This window comes from Rhizopus microsporus (genome assembly GCF_002708625.1).
Source record: "Rhizopus microsporus ATCC 52813 unplaced genomic scaffold scaffold_11, whole genome shotgun sequence".
Classification (NCBI taxonomy): Eukaryota; Fungi; Mucoromycota; class Mucoromycetes; order Mucorales; family Rhizopodaceae; genus Rhizopus; species Rhizopus microsporus.
This window is the reverse complement of record NW_019671926.1, coordinates 96,296-113,394: the sequence shown is the minus strand read 5'-3', so window position 1 is coordinate 113,394 and position 17,099 is coordinate 96,296. Positions and strand designations below refer to the sequence as shown.

Sequence of the window (17,099 nt, the reverse complement as noted above, 5' to 3'; positions counted from 1 at the left end):
TAAACTCATACAATGTATTATGTCCATGAATCCATCTAAAGATTTATTGTCCTTCTTCTAAACTTCCATTTACGTTACGTCCAAAAAAGGTAAGCATGTTGTCTACAATTTATTCCAAATACGTCCAGAAGAAAAATTAACATCGTCTAATTTTAGCGTAAAACCCTGTATATGTAGTATTATAGAACTCAAATCGAATATAACCAGGTGCTAGCTGGGGATAGTTTGACTCTTACCAAACTTTGGTCCCCTCGTCTCTCTTTGCTTGCTTCCTTTTTTCTTTTTCTTCTCTTCTTTCCCCGGGCTGGTTATCGTCAGCCCAAACCAGGACGTACTTTGGGTAAGATATTAATAATCTCTTTTAAAAGTTTACTCACTCTTCTTGCTTCTCTTTTTCTCTTATAAACTCTTTTCTTTATAATGCAAGTATTTAATATCAATGTAAATAGCTGATTTACCAATCATTTCTTTTGCTTCTGATGGGCTCTCTTTTATCATTATTTGTTGTCTGAAATTATCATTTTTTATCAGTGTGCGAATAAAGTGTAGACAAATGTATGCAACATGAAAATAAAGAAATCATGCAACAAAACCAACTTTATTTCTAATTTCATACTTACACTTTTGTTTACATTATAAGCTTATTTAGTGTCAACCTTTTCTTCTTTAGCCTTTTTATCTGCTTCTTTTACGCTTGCAGGTTCCTTTTTATCTTTGATTTCTTTAACGTCCTTGGTATCTTTTATTTCTTTGACATTTTTGTCATTCTTGGTATCCTTGATTTCTTTGACTTCCTTCTTTTCTTCTTTGACTACTTTGACTTCTTTGACCTCTTCTTTGATTACTTTGACTTCTTCCTTCTTTTCTTCTTTGACTATTTTGACATCTTCTTTCTTTTCTTCTTTGATTATTTTAGCTTCATCTTTCTTTTCTTCTTTGACTACTTTAACTTCTTTCTTTTCTTCTTCTTTGGCCTTATCCTCTTTTAATTTTTCTTCTTTTTCTTTTGTTTTCTCTTTATCGTCATCTCTTTCCTGTCTAGAATACGCAACCTTGAGGTAGACAGAACGACCCTCCAAAGTCACATCCTTCATATTTTCAATCGCTTTCTTCTGTTCCTCATCATTCTCAAATTCAACAAATCCATATCCTCTTGACCTTCCCTTTCTCATACGAACGACATGAACTGAGGCCACTTTATAATTCTTAAAGAGCTCTTTCAAGTCTTCTTCTTTTGTGGTAAATGGCAGGTTAGCGACAAAGATAATTGTCTTTGAGCGATCTCGATCAAGCTTTTCGATTTGTGTAATATTTGTAGAGGCACTATTCTCTTCCTTCTTGGCCTTTACACTGGTTAGTTACTTTAATATTAGTAATATTCTGCTTATTACCTTGTTTACTTTTTTGACACGTCTTTTTCTACGAGAGGATGATACCTTTGGCGTCCTTTTGGAAGGAAGCTCCGACTTGGGACGGGCCACTTCAACATTAATCTCGCGACCGTCCAGTTCCTTCTTGTTAAGATCCTTGGCTGCTCTTTTGGCTTCGTCTTCTTTTTCAAAGGTAATGAAACCATAGCCAAGATGTCTTCGGCCTCGCTTGATGATGACTGTCTCTAAACTACAACACACGTATATAAACACATATTCCATTTCCCAGATGTATTCAAACTTACATTTTACCAGACTTTTCCGCAAATGCAGTCAACGACTCCTTTGTAGTCTTGAATGATAAGTTGCCCACAAACACCTTGTTTTCAAAGGGTTGTTCATTCATCACTAGCCTAACAGGTGCTGTAGGTTGAGTGCCAGATAGAGTAGTAACAGTTGTAGTCATGATTTGATGTTTAAGAAAAGAAAAAGAATAGAAGAGAGAAAAAAAATCAGGGGCTCCAATTTATGTGAAATAATCTCTAACCGCAGCTGTTTGATAGAATCGTAAGGTTACGGGCCAATTAAGAATACCACATGACTTTTTGCACGCTGTCACACGTATCTCCTCATACTGACTGTGAAACTCAGGGCAATGCTTTATTTATTTTTTACTGCTGCAAAGCTTGGGGCAATGTTTTTCATACTGTTGGGAAGTGTTGACAGTGCCAATTGGCGGGTTCATTGTTACTCAAATTACAGGTTTGTGTGGTTCAGTTGGCGTCTTTATTACCTAACGTAAAAGATGTCATAAAGCCTCCTTTTACGCGAATTCTTGTCGTAAGATTGATAAATAGAAAGACAAAACGCATGAGGTGTAATTTCAAGTAAACGACTAATACAAAAAGTTGTACAACAACTACAATCCTCATTTGATGATAAGACATATCATGAGCCATTAAAGCAAACTCGATAAAACTTTACCTTCTTTAACTGCATTTAATGGTAATTTGACAATTTGCTTGCAAACAAACCAGGGATAGGTGTACACTTCTACTAGGAAGCGTCCATTCACCTGTCTTAATTTGGTTAAATCGGAATCTCAATTGGCCCTTCTGCGGATTGTAATGAGGGAAGCATCAGTCACAATCTTGCTTGAAAGTTGGTATTCTCTTTTTACATTTTTTGATCAAAGAATATGCTTGAACAAACAACAACTTCCATATCCAATTTCTTAAATAAGCATCAACATGGTGCACGCATAACCTTAACAGCTCTCTCAGCCTCAGTCTTAACAGCTATGGCCATACTAGGCTATCAAAAAATAACTCGACATCATTTGAGAACAGAAGAAACAAAAGAACGAAGATCGTCCATCATTTCTCTAATTAATGACGAGTATGAAGAAAAGGATCCCTTGGACGAAGCGCTCGTCTTGGAATTCCTCGCTCGAAACATTGCATTTCTCGGCGAAGAAGGTGTATCAAAGATTCGTAAATCGTTTGTTATCGTCGTGGGTAATGGGGCCATTGGCTCATATACTTCCTTGATGCTCGTGCGATCTGGTATTCAACATATTCGTATTATCGATAAAGACGTGATCCGTTTAAGATCCTTGACGTGTCATGCTGTAGCAAAAGTTGCTGATGTTGGTAAAAAGAAGGTAGACACAATGAAGAAGCATCTAGCACATATTGCTCCCAACGCGACAATAGAGCCAGTGTGCGAAACACTTGGCCCAAACAATATGGATAGCTTATTATCGGGTAAAGGGAATACGTTAGGCATTGAACAGTAGAAATATTAACCACTTGTATGTAGGTCAACCTGATTTTGTTGTAGACACGCTATCTTCTGTGAAGGACAAGGTCTTGTTGGCAAAGTATTGTAAAGAACACAATATAAAGATTATCAGTAGCATCAGCGCACATGGAAAAGCAGACCCCTCTCAGATTCAATTGACAGATATTAGCAGCAGTGCGCAAGATCCACTGGCGCGTATGTACAGAAGGCAGCTAAGAAAATACAAGATAGATAGAGACATACCTGTAGTCTATTCGATTGAGAAAAACTTGAACTTTGACAAGGTGCCTGATTTCACCAAGCGATCATTACCTGTGTTTGGGCCTATCGCTAGTATGTTTGGCATGTCTTTGACTACCTATGTCATTTTACAGTTGGCTGGATTTACTGCTTATGAATTACCAGAGACAAAAGGACGTGATGGTGTCTATTCACGTATCCAAAAGGAAGTTGCAAGAAAAGAAGAAGCTGTTTATGGCAATAAGTAAAGAAATATACATACCTTATGAAGATTACAGTACTAAATCATTGAGCATAGAACGGACATTCTTGATGTTGATGATATTGGATACATATTTGAAGAGCTGTGGCAAGGAAAGAGTGCATTTTCAGATACATTGGACAGAGCACTTGTTATGACTAGATGGGATAGATCAAAGCCATGTAGTTATACAAATACTATTCTTGTAACAAAACAAGAAGCAAAGGATCATGAAGCTCTTCCAGAAGAAACTGATCTTCACGCACATTATGGCCCAAGTGAGTTGAATATTAAAAAATGATATAATCAGTCTAACTGGTTTAATAGTTGCCGAATATGTAGAAAAGCAGCTTAATCTAGAAAAGAAAGTTCAACAGCTTTGGGAATCATGTCAATAAATAACTGCGTCTATATTGCTTGAAGCTGCATTTACATAATAACAGGTTATTTTTATGAAAAAAGAAATGATGAATATAGAATTGTACAATATATTTTTTAAATTGGTATTTTCTCGACTTCAGCACGAGCCTCTTGCCATGCTTCCAAATTCTTTATAAATGTTAGTTTTGTGTATAAGAACAGTTTATATAAATTACCTTTTGACAATAACGTATGTGTATCTTTGCATAAGCAATTAGCATATCTCGTAAATCCTGGATCTTTTCCTTTTGAAATCGATCCAAGTCTGATTGTAGCTCTGTAGAGATCGCACCCAAGTCCTTACTTGCGATACTTAGAGCTTCTTCCAACACATGAATTGCATCTTTAGACATGCCAATCTGATTGCGTCTTGTAGCTTCGGGATTAGCATCAATGATATTCTGTAAGGTATGTCCAACTGCACTGATAACACGCATTGGTTTACCAGCCCAGTTGCTGTTATGTGGTAGTGGTCTAGTCGTCTGTCTTGATGAATAAGCCCTGCTACTCAAACTTTCATCCACATCGCCTGTCGTGTCGACAGCGGAACTGTCCCTGGTGAGAGCTGCTTCAAGACGTCTAGCTTCATTTTCCATGTTTTGTAAGCTATTCAAGTACTCTTTTCTGTTATTTAATGATGTCTCGATCATCTCTACTTGAGCGTGCTTCATATGACGAAACTTTAGCACCTGTTTAATAATTTGGGCAAATTGGGCATGCTCTTGGATAGGCTCAGCAAATTCGCCTTCTAAAGAAGTGACCATCTGACCTGTTTCAGTATAGCCAACATCCACTGCCTGTCCAATCTTTTCGATAGCATTTGCAATCTCGCCTGTTTCATTCAAGCTAAATCCATTATATACTGCGCCTAATTCTGCATAATCATTTGCTAGTTCTATTAAAGAACATGATGGGTATATGCACGACCTTATGATTGCTTTCTTTACCTCCTAATCGACGTATAACCTTACGCTGACTTTTATCCAGGTTATTGTTCATATAATTGGCTATCCTAAAAGTAAACTTTTCTGATTCTTCAAACCTTGGATCAGGATTTTGTAACTGATAAGCTGCTGAAGGAGAAGGAATCAAATTGCTTGATAGGACAGGATTGAATGTATGTGTTGGTGCGTCTACTGATTTGCTGACTACCATCTGTAATGGGTTCTTTGGCATAGTCGATAAAGGAGGAGAATGAAGGACGTCAGACTAAGATGATATTAGCCAAAGACGATCGGAAATTACACATATGATAATGATAGACTGCTTACCCAGGAAACACCGCTCTCCAGAAACAAGTGAAATATGTGTTCTTTACCCAATTCAGGATGTTTGGCTATTCTATTCAAAAAGGTTTGAAGCATTCGTTTTCTTTTCTCAATCATGGGCAAATCGTCTTTTACTCTTGTTTGCAAAGCAGCATAATCAACTATATATATATAAAAGGTATTAGTATAATTGTTGCTTGTATTCTTATTATACCTAATGAATGCTTTTCGGGTATAGGCGGTACAATTAGAGCAGGATGAAGTAAGGTCATTGCTTTTCTAAATGATTCAAATTCGCTATATCTACGTTTAGTTTCAATATCCTACATTCCGAAATGAGTAACTCTTTGATAAAGCTGTTGTTATGTCTTACACCAATACGTAAACAGTAAGCAATATAACTTTTGCCTGAAGGTGAATCAGACTGTTTCTGTGCTCCAGTAATAAAGATATAAGTTTCGTCATGACGAAGTAGTCGATCAATGGCACAACCACAAGTTGGCTTTAATGAGTTTCTTTGAGACATAATATTATCCGAAAATAAAAATAAAAGGGAAACAAAGGGTTAAAAGGAGAAAAAAAGAACCTCTTGCAAGTATGTCACGTGCCACAATGACGATAGAAGGGCATAGTTGATACAATGTTTATGACAAAACAATAACAATGGATGTTTGTAACACAATAATAGCGAAGAATATATAAATACCACTTGTCTTTATTTACGATAAAATGCCAAGATGTTGCTTGCCTTTTTATGAATAAACCTCAGAACACCATCCAATCTTTTGTCTATAATCTCTGGGCTATAAACAGCAACAGTGAATGGTGCGGTAGCAGGAGGATCCGTTGGATTAGCGATCAAGAACCCACTTGGAAGCTTCTTGAATGCTTGAACAATGATATCAAGGTTAATCTGGGTAAGATCAGAAGGAGGTCTGCTAAATATGCCAACTTTGGGTAATTGCTGATCCCATTCTACGTCAGCTTTAATCATCCGGACTATACTGTTGACGTAAACATCCATTATCTCTGCGTTCACCAAAGTCTTGGTTATATATACCAACAACTCCTGGTAGTATTTCAAGAATGGTTCATAAACAAACACCTTGGTCGTTAATGGACGCAAAAGGAAACCTGGATGCTCTTTAAAGTCACCACTCGTCATCAATTCTTCTTTAAATGAATATCTTCCTACGGTTGCATCCATATCGTGAGGTATATAAATAATTTGACCACCATTCAAAGGATCCATATAGAGATAATAGTTATTGGCAGTCGCCATATAACCGTCACTCAATCCTAACAAGTTCTCTATGACCATTCTATATATAAACACTTAGTTTATATATACTCTGTTATTATGTCCCATATCTACTTACGCTCGAATAAATGATTCCATATTCATCTTTTGTTCCCAAGCTTCAATAGGCGTCGTCTCCAATGAAGAGTCACGTATGAATCTAGTAAAATCTTGAAGAGGGACTAAATCTTTCAGAGTGACACCTTCCGAGGGCTCCTCGACATCATATTGTCCTACAGCGTACTTGGCAACATCTTCTTCATAAGCCAAATCTGACACAGCAAATGAAAGACCTTGTTTAAAGAACCCTTGACCTTGATACAAACGCCCCACTCGGTAATTTTTAATGTTGCCTGCAAACTCATTCTGAAGCCATTGTGTGTTGAAGTCTTCGATGATTCCAAATAACCCAATAGGTTGATTGTTTATAAATAAGCTAAATCCATAAAGTAAGTTATCATATCTAGCATGTATCCCCCTTTCACTTACCGAACATAAGAAAACCCACTGACGGGTAAACCAACAGACTGTAGAACAGAGTGACATATAGTCTCACGCACATATGAAGGGTCCTTGGCAAGGGCACGCAACCTGATGTTTGTATAGCCAAATAAGGATGTGCCATCCTTTATCTTTACGGTATAAGACACCTTAGGGACCCAACGAGAACCACGACCAGCCAAAGAGAGTTTGACGGTCTTGTAAGTGTAAACATCATTCAGTCTATAAATAAGATAAGGTAATTGCATCATTTACATCATATGCTTAAATTACCCAATATAAGTCATACCAACATCCAACGTGATGTCTTGGAGTTGATTTCCGTGCAAGTAATCAACAGCCGTCTGATTACCACGGAGATGAATAGTGGGTATCTGGTTTGGAATATGTAAATCGGACCTTATTCTGCGGATAGGTGCCAAATCGGGCATGACTTTAGGTAAAGTGAAAATGTCGTGTACATTGACGGGCCTGTTGAAGAATTCATGACCGGTTACATCGACATCGAAATCAATTCGACGGTTAAAGGTTTCAGATTCGACGATTTGATGTTGTGCATCTACAATCACATATCTGTAGTACATGGCTGGGTCCAGAGCTCGGCCTCTGTAAAGAAGTGGTTCATAGCTTGAAGGGCTTAAAAGGGTGAGACTACCATCGACTAAGACGCCTACAGAATGTCCAGCAGAAACAGAGACAATCACGCTATATGTCACCCATCGAGCATGAACAACAGACAGGACTATAGATAGCAATACTTTTTGCATTTATCAGTAACCATGATTATCCTTTTCCTTTCTTCTTCTTTACCAAAGACTATAGTCATCATTAAATGGATAATGGAAAGAAAAGAGGGGGATAAGAAATGTACAGATTAAATATACATTTGTATAATAAAAAGTTAATCTTGCCCAAAAGAATAGTTTGATACCAAAACAAGCGGGCATCTGTACATCAAGGGGGTGCGCCCTTGAGGAATTCTTCATAACTTATTAGGCTGTGCATACGAAAGGTAGAAAATATATAATAACGTTTATTTGATTATTATTTTTTTAAGAAGGGGAGTTATGAGATTGCTAAAAGCACAATTTGAGATACATTTACATCTTCACTTCTAACTGCCAATTCAAAAGCAACTCCAGTACTTGTGCTAAAGGTCATTCTACACCTTGCCAACACTCTGCTTCCATCCAAAAATGTGCCAGATAAAAGTAAAGTATGTACACTATTGTTCTTTGGTGCCTCAGTGCCTTCCAAGGGTTGCATACCCAGTAAGTCGATTATTGAATCACATGCGCCTATTGAGATATGGTTAACTTAAATATGCTCAATAATTCTGTCATACTTACTCTTCAAGTTGTGAGCCTTTTCCTTATCCAGGGCAAATGTGTCAATTGCTTCATTTTCCTCCAACTTTTCAAATTCTTCAGCAAAGTCAGAGACATAGGATGCACGGATGTAATCACTCGTGGTCACTTCGATATCTTCAACTTGGTATTCATCATCAAATCCTTCGGGATCTGCCTCTCCTGTAGTAGGATCACAGTCTTTGACAACAAACTTGAGTGTGTTTGTGAAGGTGACTATGGACAAATAAGCAAAAGACTTCTATTTTATATAAATGTATATATTTACCATTCGCGAGCTCCTCAGGGTCTTCTTGCTCAAAGGCAACATAGATTGCGCCTGTGACATTGTATTCGAGCTTCTCTGCAGGCAGCTCAGCTACTTGTACAAGCCCATCTATCTCAGGTTGCATAATCATATGAACGTTTTCTAATAATTGGTCATTCAACGTGTTTGTGCAGTTGAATTGGAATACAATATGCTTGGCAAACGTGTGCTTGATACAGTGGATGACGTACTCTGTTTCACTTTCTGTTAGCTCAATAGGCTTACTTGAGCTCTTGAACAGCGTGCCGAATGATGCAAATTCAGGAATAGCTGCCAATTGTTCTGCGTAGATTGCTTGTTGATCCAAGCTGGAAATAAGCGTATTCTTTCCAGAGACAGGCGTGGTCACGCCAGGACTGGAAACGGTAGGCGTTCCTTTGGCGGAGGGAGCGGATAATAAAGGAAGAATAGCAGTGTCGTTAGATCGGTTACCTATATAAAAGTTATATTGACCGCATTCTCTCTTCTTTATAAAGACTTACGGCGTCGTTCTTCTTCTTCTTGAGATTTGCTGATAACTGGAATTGTATCAAGCTTGAATTCTTTTACATTTTCATGTGAGTTGTTGATGTATTCGACAAGTTGGCGTTCAAGCATAGGCAAAGCGTATGTAGAATCTTTACAAGAGTGAGTAAAAACGCGCTTATCTTATTTTTCCCTTTCTTACCGTCTGTAACGTATTTCTTGGCAATATCTTGGTTGTCCATTGTAGAAAGATACAATGTAGCACGATCACGAACTTCATCATTCACATCATCCAAGCAGCGATTCAACAACACACGAACACTCTTTCTAACTTCTTCATCATGGCTATTCACACCAAATTTGGCAAGAGCGCTGACGGCAGCAGCACGTACGATGGAGTTTTCCAAGATAACACGATTGTAAATGTATCGAATGTATTTGGTAGGAGTTGCTGTCTTGGGACCTTCGATACCCAACAGATGCAAGACGCGTACAGAGAGTTTGGTGAATTCACAGTCTTCGATAAATTCACACAAGTGGGAAAGGGCTGTATCTTTGGATTCTGGAATGTACTTGACCATATCAAAGATAGCCTCGACAACTGCCTTCTTAAAGTTGTATCCTCCTTCATCGCGCAAGACGTTGCTCAAGAAGGAAAGCATGACGGCTTGTTTAGCTGGGAACTTTAAGCAAAGTGATCGGATGGCCTCTACGACGATCACCTTGAATTCGTCAGAGATATCGTTCATAAAACCAGAAATCTGCTTCATCAATCGATCAACGGATGCTTCGTTGCCTGTCTTTAACAACGTAGTGATGGCGAATGTAGCGATACTACGATTGGAGTCAGTAATCAAGTTTTCGATATCTAAATTGCAAGGAGCAACGACTGATGGGTTGTTGATGGAGAGTTTGTTAAGTGTACGAATGGCAGCAAATCGAAGCGTGGCTTTTGGAGATGACAAGAACAATTGAAGAACTGCTATGGCAGGGTGAAGTTCTTTAGCTGAAATATCTGTCATGTCACATATAGCACGGGCTGCTTCCAAATTGACCATGTCGCTCTTGTGTCTAAGGAAACCTTCGAATAATTCATACACTTTACGAGTAGAGCTATGGTTATTGTATTGCACATGGTTAGAAACCAGGATCATATTCCCTTTTTAACTTTTTATGTATACCTTGGATCATCTTCCATGACTTTGGAAGCAAATCGAATCAACATACAGACTGCAGAAGGATTCTTGAGCACATTGGAGCTACTACCTCCACCCAAGAAGCCACCAGAGCTACGTGCACCTGAAAAGGTTTGGACCAATTTTGCAATAGCCATACGATCATGTTGACGAATTAAGTACAATAAACCAATAGCATGGTACTGGTGAATGTTACTTGTAGAAATAACAACTTGGTTTTGGTTACTTGATCCAGAACTAAAATAACTTGAAGCAGAAGCAAAACTTAAACCACCCGAGGGTTTTGTGTTGATAGCTTCTTGAACCTCATTTGACCATCGACGAATGATATCTCTGGCAACATCAAATAGATGATAGGATGAAACTAAAGCTGCAGAAGAGACAGAAGGTGTCTTGTCAACAATAGCAGCCTTCAAAATACGTTCGATGCCTTGGATCATAGAGGGCTATACATTGTGTTATTGTCGTCTGATATTATGTGTTTCTTTTTTTTTGGCCCTTACGTCTGTAATCAAGCATAAAGCACGAATGGCGTTTGCTCTGTAGATAGTTTCTTGTTTGGACTGAATGTCTTTAATAAGAGATTGAGTCACCATAATAACATCTTCAGCAATTCCTGAAAGTTCCTTGATGACCAGGTACATCATTTGACGAAGAGATGTCTATTATATAAACTATAAGACACACACATCTCGGCTGTTATTCTTGTTTTACTTTACATCTTTTGATTGAAACAATTTAATGACGTTGAAGAATAAGTCGGTTGCTTCCTTTACAGTGAAAGGTTCACCAATGTAAAGCAAGTAAATAATCTTGGTCAATAGCAATCGACATTTTCTCGCGTTAATAGGTGAACTGTTAAACACTCTGGCTTCTTGAAGTACAACAGTTTTATCGACGTGGTAAAATAACCCAGCGTCTCCTCCTATCAAGTAAAAGAGATGAATATACTATTTGTTGTTGCTGATGTCTTTTTTTTACCTGCTTCTTCGTCACGCTTATTATAGTTCATGAGGAATGCGTTACTTTAGGATGAGCTGTGATTGTATATGAAAAAGGGAAAAAAGGGAAACAGCTAAATGTGTGTTTAAATTTTACAGGTCGATTTGATTGGATAATGTAACCGGCTGCCACACTCTCTGCCTTAGTACAGCCAATTAGAGAGCTAAACAACTGAGATTGAACTAGATATGATGGGTTTAATCACGAAAAAGAATGCCCTGAGTATATCCAAAGCATAGTAAGCACAGTAAGCTTTATAGTGTAAAAGAAGATATATTTTAAGAAAGCGTTCCTTTATTCTGTTTCTTTATAGACTTTGGTTATAAAAACTGAGTACAGCAGCACTCTTTTTAGCAATGAACACCTGTGGAGGTAGATATTGCTCAGGGATCTTGGTCCAATTGGTCAAAAAGCCAGGTGGCATAATCTTCGCTACTTCAGTCTTGTCTCCTCCAGGCTCAGGAACTGGGGCTCCATGAGCAAGCTTTGGCAGAGACATATCCCACTCGATATCAGGCTGAATCATTTTCGTAACGCTGTCAAAGAATGGATTCATAACAGTAGGATTTACCAATGACTTTGTGACGTTGACCAACAGATTTTGGTAAGGTGCAGAAAAGTAGTCATAAGAAAAGAACTTCTTGGGCAAAGGTCGGAAGGTCAAGCCAGGGAATGCAGTGTAGTTTCCTGTGAGTAACAGGTTCATTTCAAATAGGCCAGTACCAAGCGTAGTATCAAAATCGTAAGGAATATAGATCATACGGCCATCCTCAGGATTCTTGTAAAAGTTGAAATTATTTGACATTGTCATCAGGGCATCAGAGAATCCCAACAAGTTTTCAATAGTCATACTAGAGAAAAAGAATTAGATAAATACAATAGCCCATGTTTGTCACTTACGCTCGAAGGAAAACGTCAACATCCATACGTTTTTGCCAATCATCAATAGTCGTCGTGTTTGAAGCGTCCTGAATAAACTTTGTAAACTCTTGTAAGTCAGAAAAGTCTTGTGGGCTATCCTTTGAAGGACCGGCTTTGATTTTGTATTCTCCCAAAGTATATATGGTAAGGTTATCATAATAGCGAAGATCAGACATGTACTGCCATTCTTGCTGGTTCATACCCGCAAGAATTGCTTGGTAAAGGTAGCCAGACTTGTAGTTCTTGTCTCCGTCTTTGAATTCACTTGCAAGCCAAGGATCTTGAAATGTTTCGATAACACCATATAAACCAGCAGGCTTGTTATTAATAAATAGTCTAGATGTTAGAGTATTAGCGTATTTATGACTACAGGCGAAACATGGTTACCTAACATATGAGAAATCACTGGCAGGTACACCCACAGCCTTGAGTGCAGAATGAACAGTTTTTTCACGTATATAAGAGGGGTCCATTGCCATGGCTCGTAACTTTAGGTTTTTGTAGCCATACAGTGTATCATCACTCTTCTTTTTTAACTTTATTCCAAATGAAACTTTGTCGACCATACGTGAGGAGCGACCAGCCAAAGATACCTTTACATCCTCAAATGTTTCAATTTTATCCAGTCTACAGTAACACATGTTAATAAACTCATTAAAGGGGTATCATAGGATGCTGTACCCAATGTAAGTAAGGTTTAATTTAATGTCAATATCCTCGGTAGCGTTCTTGAGCAAGTAATCCACAGCCGTTTCATTTCCCCATAAATGATATGTAGGTATTTGACCTTCAGTATGAAGATCTGATTTTATTCTGTGCAAGATAGGCACAGGGGTCATCACTTGTGGGAGAGACGTGATGTTGTGTGTGTTGAGAGTACGATTAAAGAATTCGTTTGATGTATCTTTTTGAATTGGATTTCTTGTGAATGGCTCAGGAACTTTAACAGTGTTGAATTCTACGATTGCATAGTGGTATTCCTTTTGGGCAATAGGAGCTTTGCCTTGATACAAGATGCCTTGATTTGCTTGTAAGGGAAATGGAGTGCCGTCTACCACAACTGCGAGACCCATATTGGGTGGAGGTGAACTGATGACACTATAAGTAATATTTTGTTGCTGTGCTTTAGCACTTGCAAATATCGCCACAAAAAAGGGGACGGCTAGAAGTGACAAGTATATTAATAATCAAGTATCTCTTCCAGTAAACCCCTACTTACATATTTTGCTGAATAACATCCTTTAACGATTGTAAAATGAAAAAGACAATATATGAGCCGAGATGGGGTTATTTATATGATTGTTGTCGGTCGTCAGTCTTACACAAAAAAAAAAATGCTTAGCATTGCTTAGCCCAATGCCAATGTTCACTGACGTCTGTTTCCGTCAAAAAGGATCGTGAGACCGGATCAAGTATGGTGACACCTCAAGCAGATCTTTTCATATCAAAGTGGCTGACCTTACGACCAAGTTTGGAAGGTTAGACAGAATGTATGAAGCATATTTTAGCCAAGCTAATCACAAGGGATAAAAAAAAGTAATAGTTGCTAAGCAGTAGTTGGTGTTACGTCAAAAGAAAAGCTCCATTGTCTCGCAGCGCACTCCTATCCAATAGGAATAATAGACAGCTGTAGAGATCACGTTACTAAGCAAATCTTGCTCTCAGTAGCGCCGATGATAAACTCTTTTATTACTAAGCAGAACAGCGTATGACATGAGTTCACTGAATAGACAGATTTAACGACCAAATGATATCAAGCCTATTTATCTTTTTTACTTTAATCACATGCAGCATAAAGGGTTGCATTAACTGAGAGGCACCTCCCTTTGAGAGAGTAAATGAAGCTGAGTTGCATTTGCAGTCACTGATCATTTTTTTCTGTCTTTTTTTTTTTCTCTTTTTCTTACAGCTCTAATAAATAAACAATGTATGACGATGATGAGGAAGAATTAGAACTGTTACGACAGTATGAAGAAGAAAACATTGTGGGAGATGGTCAAGACACATACTCTAGGTAAATGTCAAATTCTTATCATAGTTACATATATAAACCTTTCCTTTTTAAGTGAAGAGATGGATAGCGATTTAGAAGAAAAGATCTTGAGCGTGACCCATTATGATGTGGGTGTAGACAAGAAAAAGAAAAAGACTGAATCTACAGCAACTGAACGATCAACACCAACAGCACCCGTATCAGCACCTGATGCTAGAGGTAGAGTATTGCCCAGTAAATCAGCGCGTCGCACTGTGAGCACAGTCCATGCACCTATAGATCTTGATCGAAAGAGGGCTGACTTCTCTGCTGCCAGTGAGCTTAAACTTAATTCTTCAGATGAGGAAGGAGAGTACAGATCAGAAGAGGAAAAAGAAAAGGAGATGGCTGATGTAGCTGTCTCAGACTCGTCTTCTGAAGAAGAAGAAATAAGGGAAGCACCTCCTCCAGTGACAAGACATATCAATTTGGATGATAAGCAGTACATGGACGATGTGGAGACCTCTGAGGAAGAGCGTGAACTTGGTGCTGAGCTTCGTGTGCTAATTGATGATTCCATACAGGTAAAGTGGTTCATCAAGATATGCTGTCATTTTTACTAATGATGGTTTATTTTTCTTAGGCACGTGGTGGCCAAAGTAGATTGGGTCGTCCTCCTAATGCACGAGTGATTATCTGTTATAGATGCAAACAACCTGGACATCAGCAACAGTACTGTTTGATGGTAGGAGAGATGAATTGATTGTTTGCATGTCGCTAAAAAATAGTTTATGGCTTGATAGTGTACAGAGTGTGGTTTGAAGCATAGAGGCCCATGTATGTGGCCAAGGTATTGTAAACTATGCAAAATGGACGATCACTATAAGGAGGTACAAGATACAGCAGGTCATAGAGGGATATTTCTTAACAGTCATCATAGGACTGTAGAGGAAAGAGAGAAACACGCGACTGTGAAATATGTGGCGATAAATACCATAATACAGAGGTAAGGAAATGCATGCTGAGTGTATAATGATCAAACTAACATCTTGAATAGATTTGTACTAAGATGCTACATATTTATGATGGTGAAAAGCCTGCAAGTAAAAATATGACCATATTTTGCTACAATTGTGGTGACTATGATCACTTTGGTGATGTAAGTTCAATATATATGTACACGTTTTCTTTTAATAATATCATATATTTAGCAATGCCGCAGATATGCTTATAATTCGATTATACCGTCTGTATTTAGTGAACAAAGTATAAACTACAGCGAGCTCAACAAGAATAGAAAGAAATCAAATAAACGAAAACGAAGAGAGCATTATTACTTTGAGAGTGATGATGATGATGTTTCTAGGAAAAAGTCAAAGGGTTCAAGAGATTATCGACACGCAAGCAGTAGTAACAACAACAATAATAATAACAGCAATAGTAGTAGTCATCGCATGTATAACAAAGGAAGCCCTAGCAGTTCCAGTACCACCTCTTCTGTCTATAGTCGAGACGAAGGTAAAAAGCGAAAGAAAGGAAAGAAAGTATTGGATGATTTCTTTGGAAAGCAGAAAGGAAACAGGTCTCATGGGTCAAATCAAGCCATTACTGGAAATAGTAATTGGAAAGCCATCAACAATTACATGAATTCGCTTCCTCAGCCATCAAGGTCAGGCACTGTTCAACTAAATAAGAATAAGAACAATAGAGAGAGAGCGGACCTTCCAAAACCTAGTAAAAGTGGAGTCATTGACTTTTAAAATGTACATAAACCTTGCAACATCATGAATTAGCTTTATTGTAACAAATCTGCAAAGTAATCTTCATATTCTTCTTGTTTAGATTTTTCTTGCTTACTTTCAATCGGTTTACTCCAAATAGCTGAGGCCTTTTCTTTCTCTTTTTCTTCTTCTAAAGCACTGTTAATAAAAGCAATAAAAGCAACATGATAATAACTACCATCTGTCTCACTACTACTTTCTTCAGTCGATACATCTTTATCATCTTCTCTATTCTTTCTTCTTCTCTTTTGCTTCTTTTCCTTTCTTTTGACTGCTCTTTTCTTTGTTTTGTAATTGAGTTTATCAGAACATTCTGGGCAAAGTCTGACCTTGACCAGCTCATTTTTCTTTTCGCCATCCTCAACATAACCAAAGTTTACTTCCCAACTCTTGAGAGATGTTGTTGATTCACAAGAGGTGGATGCACATATAAACTGTCCCTTTCCTGAAACGACTTCCCTTTCCACACGCCAACGTAACGCAATCTTGCCCTCTTTGTAATACTTTAATTCACAAATGGCATATTCTTTAAATAATCTGTCATAATATTTTTTGGCTACGCGTTGTTCCCAACTATCTGGCTCTTCATTATTTGATCTCACAAACCTTGGGGAAAACAAAGAGTCAATTAAATAAAGACTATATTTTAACCTTACCTATGATTTTCTCTAATAATGTCTGCCTCTGTTTTATATTCGGTAGGGACAGTCGAAGGTACTTTACCTCCGTAGTATGTTAAATAGTTGTGAATAAGTTTTTTATGTCGAGTGTACTATTGACAAGGTGAGTTTATGAAAAGATAGTGTTTTCTCTTTTTACTTACAGCATCAACACCCTTTAGTTCATTACGAAAGGCTAAACTTGTTTTTGAAGTCATGAAGAAGAAAGAGAAATACAATCAAGTCACAGGGAGAATGAGCTTGCTTTTTTCCTTGTCTAAAAAAA

General features: G+C 37.9%; 8 protein-coding genes across 8 annotated transcripts; 2 read left to right on the top strand and 6 right to left on the bottom strand.

Annotated features, from left to right (window-relative positions):
* Positions 1 to 502: 502 nt before the first annotated feature.
* Positions 503 to 1,851, bottom strand: RHIMIDRAFT_292794 (RNA-binding domain-containing protein). Its single transcript, XM_023613925.1, has 3 exons — positions 1,676 to 1,851; positions 1,392 to 1,620; positions 503 to 1,343 (listed from the first exon to the last, which is right to left on the bottom strand). The coding sequence occupies exons 1-3, from the start codon at positions 1,834 to 1,836 to the stop codon at positions 642 to 644; spliced, it is 1,092 nt and encodes a 363-aa protein (XP_023464905.1). The 5' UTR covers positions 1,837 to 1,851; the 3' UTR covers positions 503 to 641.
* Positions 1,852 to 2,568: 717 nt separating this feature from the next.
* On the top strand, positions 2,569 to 4,052 carry RHIMIDRAFT_238638 (uncharacterized protein; the record flags this gene model as incomplete). The annotated part of the gene is made up of 4 exons (XM_023609009.1): positions 2,569 to 3,136; positions 3,192 to 3,657; positions 3,712 to 3,932; positions 3,982 to 4,052. 4 exons carry the CDS (start codon positions 2,569 to 2,571, stop codon positions 4,050 to 4,052), a joined length of 1,326 nt encoding a protein of 441 aa, XP_023464904.1.
* A 97-nt stretch (positions 4,053 to 4,149) lies between these two features.
* RHIMIDRAFT_238637 (PX-domain-containing protein) lies at positions 4,150 to 5,868 on the bottom strand (the record flags this gene model as incomplete). The annotated part of the gene is made up of 6 exons (XM_023609008.1): positions 4,150 to 4,203; positions 4,251 to 4,969; positions 5,022 to 5,283; positions 5,346 to 5,503; positions 5,557 to 5,665; positions 5,716 to 5,868. 6 exons carry the CDS (start codon positions 5,866 to 5,868, stop codon positions 4,150 to 4,152), a joined length of 1,455 nt encoding a protein of 484 aa, XP_023464903.1.
* A 144-nt stretch (positions 5,869 to 6,012) lies between these two features.
* Positions 6,013 to 8,012, bottom strand: RHIMIDRAFT_257058 (uncharacterized protein). The gene is made up of 5 exons (XM_023611245.1): positions 7,954 to 8,012; positions 7,417 to 7,900; positions 7,132 to 7,365; positions 6,722 to 7,078; positions 6,013 to 6,664 (listed from the first exon to the last, which is right to left on the bottom strand). Exons 1-5 carry the CDS (start codon positions 7,967 to 7,969, stop codon positions 6,058 to 6,060), a joined length of 1,698 nt encoding a protein of 565 aa, XP_023464902.1. The 5' UTR covers positions 7,970 to 8,012; the 3' UTR covers positions 6,013 to 6,057.
* Positions 8,013 to 8,142: 130 nt separating this feature from the next.
* On the bottom strand, positions 8,143 to 11,545 carry RHIMIDRAFT_314089 (Coatomer, gamma subunit). The gene is made up of 9 exons (XM_023614913.1): positions 11,460 to 11,545; positions 11,198 to 11,403; positions 10,982 to 11,140; positions 10,464 to 10,924; positions 9,485 to 10,395; positions 9,300 to 9,434; positions 8,779 to 9,249; positions 8,493 to 8,726; positions 8,143 to 8,441 (listed from the first exon to the last, which is right to left on the bottom strand). The coding sequence occupies exons 1-9, from the start codon at positions 11,488 to 11,490 to the stop codon at positions 8,209 to 8,211; spliced, it is 2,841 nt and encodes a 946-aa protein (XP_023464901.1). The 5' UTR covers positions 11,491 to 11,545; the 3' UTR covers positions 8,143 to 8,208.
* Positions 11,546 to 11,766: 221 nt separating this feature from the next.
* RHIMIDRAFT_314088 (coth-domain-containing protein) lies at positions 11,767 to 13,718 on the bottom strand. The gene is made up of 5 exons (XM_023614912.1): positions 13,621 to 13,718; positions 13,083 to 13,563; positions 12,789 to 13,028; positions 12,381 to 12,737; positions 11,767 to 12,331 (listed from the first exon to the last, which is right to left on the bottom strand). Exons 1-5 carry the CDS (start codon positions 13,637 to 13,639, stop codon positions 11,788 to 11,790), a joined length of 1,641 nt encoding a protein of 546 aa, XP_023464900.1. The 5' UTR covers positions 13,640 to 13,718; the 3' UTR covers positions 11,767 to 11,787.
* Positions 13,719 to 14,326: 608 nt separating this feature from the next.
* RHIMIDRAFT_238633 (uncharacterized protein) lies at positions 14,327 to 16,133 on the top strand (the record flags this gene model as incomplete). The annotated part of the gene is made up of 7 exons (XM_023609007.1): positions 14,327 to 14,415; positions 14,468 to 14,957; positions 15,017 to 15,118; positions 15,177 to 15,263; positions 15,314 to 15,379; positions 15,431 to 15,532; positions 15,585 to 16,133. The coding sequence occupies 7 exons, from the start codon at positions 14,327 to 14,329 to the stop codon at positions 16,131 to 16,133; spliced, it is 1,485 nt and encodes a 494-aa protein (XP_023464899.1).
* A 35-nt stretch (positions 16,134 to 16,168) lies between these two features.
* On the bottom strand, positions 16,169 to 17,031 carry RHIMIDRAFT_238632 (uncharacterized protein; the record flags this gene model as incomplete). The annotated part of the gene is made up of 4 exons (XM_023609006.1): positions 16,169 to 16,284; positions 16,333 to 16,760; positions 16,811 to 16,926; positions 16,978 to 17,031. The coding sequence occupies 4 exons, from the start codon at positions 17,029 to 17,031 to the stop codon at positions 16,169 to 16,171; spliced, it is 714 nt and encodes a 237-aa protein (XP_023464898.1).
* Positions 17,032 to 17,099: the final 68 nt, after the last annotated feature.